At 50.1% G+C, this 11,672-nt stretch overlaps 1 protein-coding gene across 1 annotated transcript; it reads left to right on the forward strand.

Annotated features, from left to right (window-relative positions):
* Positions 1–1,322: 1,322 nt before the first annotated feature.
* Positions 1,323–6,339, forward strand: C1H1orf53 (chromosome 1 C1orf53 homolog). Its single transcript, XM_032613123.1, is given in 4 exon segments — positions 1,323–1,699; positions 4,704–4,755; positions 4,758–4,804; positions 6,094–6,339. Coding segments are annotated over 4 exon segments (435 nt in total). The 5' UTR covers positions 1,323–1,435; the 3' UTR covers positions 6,166–6,339.
* Positions 6,340–11,672: the final 5,333 nt, after the last annotated feature.

Here is an 11,672-nt window from a genome sequence, read left to right on the forward strand (position 1 = left end):
ATTTGATAATTTGGTTTGACAAAAAAAAAACCACAAAAAGCAAACACACACAACTGATTTATGGTGAATTCCTTTTTCTAATCACAGTTGCTCTTTCCATAGCTTTACTGAGGGTCCCTCCTCAGGCTTCCACGTTTTGAACTCTTCTCAGATTACTAAACAGTCTCCAGAGCCTGATAACTAATTTATTATTCCAACACAAAGGAAATTGGTCTGCAAAACAGGATTCCGGTTTATTAATTCACTATAAGATTCACTATAACAGACCAATAGGGTCGTTTCAATCAGCACCTACCAAGAGAATCCAGATATGATTATAGGTAAATGCAGATGCCAAAAAAGGGGTGGTGATGATTCAGGGTCATCCTTCTCCTGCACCACTCAACAATCTACTCTTGTCCTCAGGGATCAATTCCTGCCCTCATTTTCTCAAAAAGTGAAGAACACTTACAAAACGGCTACTCTTCAAGCCTGAAACACAGGCTGAGGGTGGGAGTCAGGAGTGGTGTTAATTTACTTCTAACGCCTGAAGTTACCTCCTGGGCTTGTGCTAATTTTCTCAAATTTAATTTTGTGGAGGGTAGCAGAACAACTTTCTCTCATCTTTCGGACGGGAAATATAATTTTAGTTTGGATTTTGCAAATACTTGGCAACATGAAACCACCGCCCGTTCTTCCTTTTGGTCCTCATTTTAGTCTGGGTCAAAGAACCAGGCCGTGAGGGCTCCCCTTCCAGCTGCCCTCCAAGCACACATCACCTGTAGATACTCAGCCTTTTCTGGACGAGCCCAAGCGGGTTACAAACAAACCTGGGATATTTTGATCACTTTCTGGCATCTTAGTTGTAGCGATTATGCTGAAAGATCCCAAGACTAGTCTGACACGAGAAAAAAGGTTCACGTGTCACCTCAGAAGACCAATGGAACACCTAGAATGAAAGTCCAGAGAGTGGAAAAGGCACGTTCTTCCCCGTCCCCGCATCGTGTGGGAGCCTCCTCAGCTGCCTAAGGTCCACTTTATCTGCGGGGCAGGGCCGGTGGGGCTGCGGAAGGCCGGGGTCCGGGTCCGGAGGGCGAGGGCGTGGTCGGGGGTCTGGGCTCGGAGGGCCAGGTCCAGGACCAGAGGGCGGGATCCGGGGTCAGGGGTCAAGGTCTGGAGTCAGAGAGCCGGGGCTGGGTCGGGGTCCAGGTCCGAGGGCAGGGATCTGAGGGCGGGATCCGAGTCCGGAGGCCGGGGCCCTGGGTTGGAGAGGGAGTCAGAGTCCGGAGGGCCGAGTTCAGGAGGTGGGGGTCGGGGTCCAGGACCGGAGGGCGGGTCCGGGATCGAGGGTCGGAGGGCGGGGTCCGGGGTGGCGGGTCTGGGCCCTGCCTGGCTCTGCGGGAGCAGTACGGACCGCCCCTTGGCCCCAGCGCCCCGCCTCCCACAGGCGGCAGCCATGGCGGCCTGGCGGGTCCCGGCGTCCGTGGGCGCTGCGCTCGGGAGGCAGCCGTCCGCCGCCCCGCCGCCAGAACCGCCCCGGGTTGGAGAAGCGTTCCGACAGCGCCTCAGCTTCACCCTCTGCTCCGCTTCGCAGGGAGACCGCGGCGGCTCTGGGCCCGACTCGCAGGGCGGGCCGGAGGGAGCAGCGACGCATCCGGCGAGCAAAGAGTTAACAGCGGCGGAGCGGAGGATCTCGGAGCTTCACGCCGCCGCCTGCGCGGTGAGGCCCCGCCCCGTCCCTCACGGGCACCCGGGTTGCTCCGCCCCTCCCCGCCCCGCCCGGACCGCAGCCCCAGGGACCACGCGCTTGCGCTGTGAGGCCCCTCCGCCCCAGACACCCCGCCCCGCCCTCCGCGGCAGCCCCGCTCCCTGCAGCCCCGCCCTCCCCGGCCGCCCGGTGATAGGTGCGCCTGCGCGTCTCCGGTCTGGAGAGAGATTGCCGGAGGTCGGTGCAGTCTTGCCTCGGGCCTCTGACGGCGTGCAAGCTTACCGCTCAGAACTTTTCGCTTGAAAACTGGCCACAGTTTCCTATTCCGGGCAAAGAGTTAACGTGGCTCTATCCTGAGTATGAGCGCGACTCCTTTCCGATCAGTGTCCGAGCTAAACTCCGGTCGCAGTCTAGGGCCTGTCATCACTGTCCTGTGTGTGTGTGTGTGTGTGTGTGTGTGTGTGCGCGCATGTGTGTGCGTGTGTGTTTGGGGTTGGGGGAGTGGTGTAAGGCATTGATAGAGGAGGTAGAGGAGCTGAGAAGTCACAGGGAAATATGTGTGTTTATCTGCAGTATCAGTTAAACACTGCCATCCAATGATTTCAATAATGAAAACATAAAACATGAACTTATTTTTAATTTATTTTAATTTTTGCTGTCATCCTTTCGTCCTTTCCACCTATCGGAGCAGAGTTACAAAAGAAAGTATAAATAGGCGTTTACATTTTTACTAGACAATCTAGAGCTGTGTGTTCTTCTGGTTTGGGGATTTGACAATTGCTTGTTAGCACCAATATCAAAACTTATCACCTCCCTTAACGCTTTCTGACACAGACTACATACGTTCAAGGGTAGCATGTTTATATTTGTATCATCTTGAAAGAGCAAGTGAGCTCTGTGATAAATATATATAGAAAAGATACAAAAGTAGCCTGTTGAATACACTGTGGGTGACCAGCACTTGACATGACTAGTGTTATTTGGTCTGGCCTGAACCAGGGGAGCAGAGAAGAAAACCTTGGAGGTTGCCTAAAGTTGACTTTTTTTTTCCCACAGTTAGTAGGCCCTGAGATCCACTTCTGTCTTGAAACTTTTGCACAAAGACTCTTTAGGAAATGACTGGCAGCTTTTGATGGTTCTTGTTTATACTCTTTTTAAAATAATGTGTAATTTGTTCCCACACTTCACTATATAAATGTGGTAAATAGAAGCAAAAAGTATCGTTCTCTATAGAGCAAACACCAGTGGCCTGGAACGACCAGCTCAATCAGCCCGGGAAGGGAAAGAAACTTTTTCTCACTCAAGGAATTCACACAGTTTCATCAGTGTCAGAATCGCAGGTTAAATGGCTGTCTAGGAGACCATAAGCAAACCCAATAATGAGCTTGTTGTTTTTGTTGTTCAACAAATCAGAGTCCCCTCACAGTGGTCCTTCTTCCACACCTGCAGGCAGGTAGCTCTCTCACGTGTGCTGACCTGCATCACTGGGCATCTTGTTCTCCAGTCAGACTGTCAACACTCTTGCCCTGCCTTTGTCTGTTGCCACCATGACCTGAGGCTCACTTACTGAGGACAAATTACGTTTGCGTGGGCAGCCATCAGAGTTTCCCCATTGACTTGGAGAGCAGGAGAGCAGCCCAAGCCCAGGAGCAATCTGTGAGGCTCCCAGGTTCCAGAAGACTCCCAGCCATGAAATGCGGAAAGAAGTCTGCTAACAGAGTTCCCAGCGTTCTTTTGCTTTTCTTCCAAGTCTTCCAACACGGACTTAGTAAATAAAGAAGCAAGGTCTTGACAATCGGTCGTTCTAAAGTAGTGTTCAGTGCTGCTGGTTTCATGTAATCTGCTTCTGCGGCCCCAAAGGATTCGGGAGGCCCCTTAGGCTGGCCTTGGGACTTGATGGCTGGATTTCTGCTGCCCTGGGCTCACTTTGCTGGAATGCCTTAGAGGAGGCCTAGGCTTGAACTCTAGTTGTCCTTTTACTCCACGCTTTATTCATGACGCATAGTTGATGAGAAGCTGAACCAGAACAAAATATTCAGCCGCTAAGGAAGACACTCTGAAGAAGTAGTTTGCCGCATACGCAAAAATACATGTAAGAAGATATTTAAGTGTCACGTGTATTTTAATGGAAAGGCTTCTATGCAAGAGTGGTGCAGAGTTACTGCGTGGTAAAAGGGTTATAGAAAAAGCCCAGGAGACAGTTCCCCTTCAAAATCTCAAGGCTAAATAATGTCACTCATGTGGCCCAAATCCACAGAAGAGGTTGCATTATTTGTCTTCACACAACGTGCTTGGGACAGCTTTTTAAGACTATGTTTGAATGTAGATAGAGGATGCTTTCTTGACATCTGAAGTGCTGTAGTAAAAGCTGCTTTTGATCAAAGTCGTGAAGCAGTGAGTGTTAATATGTTAAAAATAATAGTTTTATTTTGCTTAAAAATGGCACTAACAACACTCCAAAAAAAAAAGAAGAAAGAAAACAGCGCAAAATATGCAGTGGAGTAGCACACGATGAAGGTAAGGAAAAGTGTTAAATAATAGTAAAGGTAGTACTTTTCTCTAAGGACTGCTGGTTTTGATTAGCACCTTTTCTGTAAGTTTAAATCATTATCCACATATTTTAAGTACTGAAATTGCAACTGCAACTTCTGAGTGAAAGTTCGTTTTCAGCCTCTTAAAGTCATTAAATCACCTGTTATTAAACTTGTTACCTAGAAACTGAATGAAAAATACCTGAGCAGTGGCTACATCGTTATTGGGTATAGAGGAGTTCTTGTTTTTCCATCAACTTCTAATTTTTCTCAAACTGTGTATTTTCTCCTCAGGTCACATAAAGTTGGATTGTGTATAATGTTGGAATGCATTCAGTCCTTAATTGCAAGTGCCACGAAAATGGCTGGGAAGAAGTTTAATATTGTTTGAAGAAAATGTTGCAGTATTTGATGAGTAGGAATGATGGTGAGGAGATACGATGAATATTGAGATGAATGAATCGTTTGATTTCACTGCTCTTCAGGCTGGCCGGCTGAACTACGTGGACCCAGCTACCGGCTACATGGTGCTCACCCGGCTGCCCACTTGCAGAGAGGCAGATGCTGCGGCTCTACCTGCAGACACGTGAGTACCAGTTTGGGCAGGATGGCAGCAGTTTTCGGTGCTTCTGTGACTTCGTAAATACCTATTATTTGAAAAACAAGTCGAATAACAATGCTAAATAGAACCTGGTGTGCACTTTTCACAAGCTGCTCTGGCCACGGACAATAAAGTCCTTAGGACCAACAGAGGACCTTTAAAGTTAACGGAATTTTGCAACGTTTCACCGTGAGCATCAGTTCCTTGAAACACTGTGTTTGGAATTCATGGGAGTTCTTTATTACGAGGAAACTTTTCACGAGGTTTCAAATAAGTTGTGTTTACTAGGCAAGTAGAAAGAGGGCAGGAAAAGAAATCCGGATATTGCAAACTAGATCCCAGGAAGCATTTATTTTTCATTTTTAGCTGAATAAATAGATACTTGCCTAACATTGACAGGTAGGTTTTTTATAATGATAATGATTTCCTCCCTCCGTGTCCCTCCCTTCCTTTCCTCCTTCTCCATTATTATTACTATTATTATTATGACTACTACTCCCCCTCCCCTCCGCTTTCTTCTCCTTCTCTCCCCCCCACCCCCCGCCCATTCTTTCTGTGGTTGTTTTCTACTGTGTCTTTAAAATAACCATGAAACTTGCTACTCCAAACTTAGTGCTGTACGTTTCCTAAAATGTATATTTCAGCAGCCGTATATCTCTGTGCTCACTGATTAAGATGAACTAACTATGTAATACTTCCCTACTTTGAACAAAAAATAAATGGGAATGGGTTCTTCCCTCTAACCTTTTAAAAGCATACTACTAGTAAGGTAAATTGTTACACAGTTAAGATTATAAACAGATAAGCTCTGTTTATAGACCACTTCGACTGTATGTTTGGGGGGCAAGAAGGAGTTATTTTCTCTAAGCGACCTACTTTCTAATCAAGGGATTGACATTAAATGCTTGTATTAACAGTAGCCAGTATTGAAAAATTAAGCCTTCACTTTTATGGATGTTCCTACCTGTGCCATTAGCTGTTTCTAATCAAACCCATAAGAGCTCTGCCTGAATTGAGGACTGGAGAATTTTTTAAGGGTGAGGTTTTGACAGTAAAATTCTTGAAGTTGGAAGGATGCATTTAGGAAGTGATTCTTGGACCCTAATTAGAACCATTTGCCAGATGTTGCCATCGTTCTCCTCTTAGTCTATAGGAGGTAGAACAAATAATCTATAGAACGTTACTAGCAGTCTCTTTTTTTCACCATGAAAAGTGTACTTCTTCAAGATGATTGTTAAATAATTCAACAGTAACTTGTTTTATTACTTTTGCAGTGTCCATATGGTCAAGTCAATGTTAAAGATCCATCCAAAAAGAAGCAATTCAATTCACATTTTTATGTTTGAGAAGAATTTCATTTCTGTTCTCCATCTAATTGAGCCTTATTAAAAAATAAATAAAACCTTAATCCAGAATTGCTTTGTGTGCTGTTAGTAGTTGGGCACTAGTTTAATCTTAAACTTAAGCATATATTAATCTTAAACATGTATTAAAAGAACATCAATAAAACGAAAAAGCTAGTAGATGTTTGTGTGTTTCTTTTCTGAATATAAATTTATTTATTTATTTATGTTTGGCTGCTTTGGGTCTCCGTTGCTGTACGTGGGCTTTCTCTAGTTGCGACGAGGGGGGGCTACTCTTCGTTGTGGTGCCCGGGCTACTCATTGTGGTGGCTTCTCTTGTTGTGGAGCGCGGGCTCTAGGCGCGTGGGCTTCGATAGTTGCAACGCGCGTGCTCAGTAGTTGTGGCACACGGGCTCCGTGGCATGTGGGATGTGGGATCTTCCCCGAGCAGGGCTCGAACGCATGTCCCCTGCATTTGCAGGAGGATTCTTAACCACCGTACCACCAGGGAAGTCTCTGTTTGTGTGTATCTGAAGTGGCACACTGATAATTATTTTCCTTTCTTTTTGCTTCATTATTAGACGTATGTCGAAGAAAAGAAAATAATGACTATTCCATTAAATAAATAGCAGCAATCGGGTCACATTAGTAGCTCTTGATTTTTCTTTTTTTTATAGCCTCAGTTCTACTGTTTTCTCCTCAGTGTTAGCAACCCAAGGGAGGTTGCTGGCAAACAGAAGAGTTTGAATACATTCTTCCTTTTATTTATATCTTGAGCTATAAGGAGATTGATATAATGCTATATCATGCAGCATATGAGTATCCAAGAAGGGGCCATTCTGCGGCGAGAAAATGCTCTCATCTTCCATCTGTTCTCCTAATAAAACCTTTAAATCATTCTGACTTGGGGGTCAGGCTGTTTAAGATGCTTCGATTAAACCATTCTTTTTTTCTCTCCCCCCATTTTATTCCTCCATCTCTGATGGCACTTTGCAGGCTCATCTGCCTTAGGATGTTTTATTAACTTTACACCTATTTCATTCACTGCTACGAAGACCCTGGGCTTCAGTCTCCAACCCAGGTTCTGGGTCCCCTCCTCATGCCTCCTTTTCTATTTCCCTCTGAGGATAGCAGCCCCCAGGAAGCCTTTTCCTTGCAGGGGAAAGCTGGTCAGTGAAATGGAAGGCTGGCTTTACCCAGAGCTGACCCTCAGCTTTTTCTCCCGGCAGAATCTGAATGGTTCTCCAACATCTCAGAGGTCTGCCTTTGTCTCTGCCCATGGCCCTCAATGAAGGTTTTTTCTAAAGCTTTCTAAAAATTTTAAGCAGCAAAAAGACTCTGGTGCCTTCTCCCATATTTGATTCAAAACAAAACACCTTCTAAACTGTAAAATGAGTGAAAAGAAGCCCATTAAGTCTCTAAATGTGCCATGTGTTCATTTTATGTCAAATAGTAAGTTGTTTCCCAAAACTGTTGGCGGTTTTGGTGCCCCAGTGTTTCTGATGTTCCTGACTGTGGCTCCCTCAGCAACACTGCCCCGGGGCCCTCCTTGGATGTAAAGAGCAGTGTCTGTGGCCTGGTGTTGCCCTATCCAGGAACTATTTGGAGGAGAACAGGAGAAGGGATCAGCATTGTGACAGAGGAGGCAGTCAGTCTTTCCAGAAAGGTTTATGGACTCCTGGGAGCCACTTTCCTTTCCACTCTTAGGTCAACGAGCAGCCAGCTAGCTCCATGTTTCCCACTAGACTTGAAGATTACCATAGACATCTTCTGGGTGGGAGCTGTATGGGGCTTTCTTCAGCAGTCCCAAGAGGAAAACCAGAAGGAAATGGAGTGGAGAAGGCCAACTTTCTGGAGACACAAGAGGAGGAGGAAAGCAAAGAGAAGAGTTCTATTTGCTTTTTGCAAGTTCACTTTGAGGCTCCCCCCAGTCCCCGCCCCCTCCTAAGGCAGTGTTTGAGAAAGCCCCTTGGCAGATGGGAATAAGGTAAGGGATGCCTCCCTCCTAGAGGCAGCTCTTTCCTTCTCCCAGTGCAGCTCCTGCAGTGCCTAACTGGCCCAAGACGGGAGGACCCTTGCATGGGACTTGTGACTCTTCCTGGCAGAACTTCTAGGCGTTCCTGGCGACAACAGCCGAGGAGCCGCCGCTGGGGTGTGGGCGGGAGGGGGAGCGCTCTTACTCTTTCCTGCCTCTGGAGCCGGGGAGCCGAGGTCTGAAGTTCTCGGCCGCGGTTCTGGGTAGATGCTCGTGAACCACACGTCGGGGATGGCAGCGGCGGGTGCTCCCACATTACACACATACGGCCACATAAATGGGCCTCGCTGCAAGAACTTCAGGTTCTATTGTATTCGCACCCTCGTAAAGTAAAAAGTCAGGTTTTCTTACTGGTGTGTGTGTGTACAAATACACGTGGATACCGAGAAATAGACTTCCCAGATTAAATCAACTCCGCTGCTACTCCACTTTTAAGGTTTTTGCAGAGGTCCTGCCGCCGCAAGGCAGGCACCATACATCAAGGGGAGATTGATTTCTAGATTGTTTCTAAAACTGAAAGACCCAAGGGGAAAGCTGGGGGGTCTTGTGCGGTGTTTAGCGGGGTGGAGGGCGGGGATACGTTCCTGCCGTGGTGGTTCTTCCTTTCGCGGGGAAGGCCCTGCCCTGGGCCGTTCTCCCAGCAGGTGGATTACGTGCACATTCCCCCCTCTTCCAAAAGCCACACCGACCCCATCGATTTTGCAGAGCAAGGAAGGGAAGGGCGTCCCCCCCCCAGTGCAACCTGGAGCTTCCCACAACCGGTGTGGGTGTCTTTGGACCAGAAGGGCCTGGAGAAGGGGGGATGCTCCCCGGACGCGGCGCGGGTCTTTGTTCCCCGCAGGGCACCGTGTCCTAAGGCGACCGCAAGTCTTTCCCGCGCGCCCGGATCCACCGCCGGAGGCCAGCGGGGTCTCCAGACAAGGCTGGGGAAGGGGGCCCACGACCTGGCAAACGGCTATCGGCATGTCGCCTTCCCCTGAGCACTTTGAGGCCTCACGATCCCCGACTTTCCCCGAAGGAGCCCCCCACCCCCCACCTGCCCACTGCCTGTCAACACCTGCCTTTTCATTTTCTTTACATTTGAGCAAAGGCTTGAGTTGTGGACGGGACGTCTGACCGTGAAGGAGGATTAAAACTCGGTGCTCTTTTTTACTACCCTACAACAATTAAAAGGTACTTCTGGGTGCCAGAAGTATCCCCTCCCTCAGGAAAAAAAGAAAGTCAGATGTTTAAGTGTGTGTGTGTGTGTGTGTGTGTGTGTGTGTGTGTGTGTGTGGCGGGGGTGTGTGTGTTGGCACCCTCTTGCGCGCCTCTGGAGAGCTCGATCTCTGAGAAAATGTCGTGGAAGAACTCGCAGCTGACTCTTGTCCACCCAGGCCCGCGGGATGCCCTGCAGAGAGCCCAAGCCCCGCACTGGCTGATCCTCGCCCCTACAAACGGTTTCCAGGTCGGGCTCCTGGCCCAGAACCTCCAGACTTACGCCCCACCATCCTCCTGAGACCGTGGGTGTAAAAGAGAGTAAAAACTCAGAATCATGGGCTCTGGGAGGATTGGAAGATTTCTGGCGATAGCATCTTCCCATCCGAAATTTGTATTCTGAAGTGTGAGCTTCTGTGTGCGCTTCAGTGCGCGCACGCGCACCTCTGCCTCTGTGTGTGTGTGTGTGTGTGTGTAGAATGCATGTTTTTATCAAATACCTAAAACGGTTCGTGACCCCAAAGAGGATTAAACCCACTGCTTTGGACACAGATGAGCGGGAGCAACTGAAGATCTTCGGGTCGGTGTCGCCGTCCATCCATTCGACGGCCTAGGCACCAAGCGGATGAGCTGAACCTGGGAGGCTTGTCCGCTTCCTGGCTGGGAACACGAACCGAGATAGGGGGGATTCTCGAGGACAGAAAGAGCTAAAGAGGACGGGTTGGGAAGGGGAACGTCGTGGGTGAGGGGAACTTAGAAGGTAAACTAGTAGGAATAGTTGGCTTGTGGGACTGGCTAAGTGCAACCAAGGGTTCCGGTAGAAAGAGGGACTCTACCGTGGTGCTCTGAGCTACATTCCGGGACGTGGGACGGAAAGAGAAAGACTGAGGGCTTTGATTCGCGGCTCCTGCTGGATCCCTTGCCAGCCCTAAGCTGTGGGCAGAGCTTGCGGGGCGGGCGAAGTGGTGGGTCTACCCCTGCACAGTCCCACGGGCCCCCATCCCGGGCAGTCGTCTCCTGCGGCTCGCTGATGTGCGGGATCCCCCAACCCCCTGCACGCTCGGCCCGCGCCCAGCGGAGGAGCCCCTGCTGCAGCCCAGGGGTGGAGGGGCAGGAAGGGAACGCGGCAGCCCCACCCGGACCCGCACCGTGGAGCGGCTAGTCTCACTGCTCACACCCTTTCCGCATCCGCGCTGGAGCCTCCCAGAGATCCCCCCGCCCCCATCTCTGAGCGCGAGGGGCGCACCGGGTGGGCGAGTAGGTAAATAATTGGCCAGAGGCCAGGCTTCCCGGTTCTCTCTCCGTTCCCCGCGGCCTGACTGCGCCCCTGGTTGCTGGGGCGACGCAGCCCCTCGGGAAGCCGAGACCAGGTAACCGGGCCCCCGTCCCATCCAGGTGCGGGAGTCTGTCTGTGCCCCCGCGAACTCTCGTTTCCCAGGGTTTGAGTTAGTTTTATCCCGGCTGGATCTCCATCCCCGCCTCCTAGCCAGAGCCGGGCTGCAGAGATACCTCGGGCCCTCGCGCTGACCCGGCCGAGAACGCCACCCTCGAGCGCAGAACGCACCCCAAAGTGCTGGGTTGCTGGAGCCAAGCCCGGGAGCGCAGAGAGGAAAGGGAGGACGGCGTGGGAAAGGCGGGGAGGTGACGGGTGAGCAATCAGTGGCTTAGCCCAGCTCCCTGCAGGAGCTACCGCCCGCTCACCGTCTATGCAGGCACCAGCTGGCAGCAGCATCTTTGAGGTAGCAGCACCTGGAAGGCCAAGGCCGGATGGAGACCCGGGAGCCCAGGGCGCGCCGCGGGACTCCAGCCCTCCCGCTGCGCCCAAGGCTCAAGATGCTCTCGGCTTTATGAGGTTCCCAAACGGCCGAGTCCTCCATTAACACCTTCCCTGATTACTGAGAGGCTGGAAGGGGGCTGAACGCGGCCTCGGAGCTTGTCTCCCTGCACTGGTCCGCGTCTGTGTCCTCTGCCCACCCCTTTCTCCTCCTCTTCCCGGTCTGGAAGCATAAATAGAAAATAAAAGACAGGTGGAGGGAGCTGCGGGTCAGAGGTGAGGGATTCGGGTCAATTCCGACGGCGGGGGAGAAAGAGAGGGGGGGGGGGAGAGAGAGAAGAGAGAGAGAGAGAGAGAGAGAGAGAGAGAGAGAGAGAGAGAGGAGAGAGAGAAAAAAGAGAGAGAGAGAGAGAGAGAGAGAGAGAGAAGAGAGAGAGAGAGAGAGAGAGAGAGAGAGAACCATCCACCCACCCAGCCACCGGTTGACTTATTTATTTGGATTAA

Source organism: Phocoena sinus, chromosome 1, assembly GCF_008692025.1.
Source record: "Phocoena sinus isolate mPhoSin1 chromosome 1, mPhoSin1.pri, whole genome shotgun sequence".
Lineage (NCBI taxonomy): Eukaryota > Metazoa > Chordata > Mammalia > Artiodactyla > Phocoenidae > Phocoena > Phocoena sinus.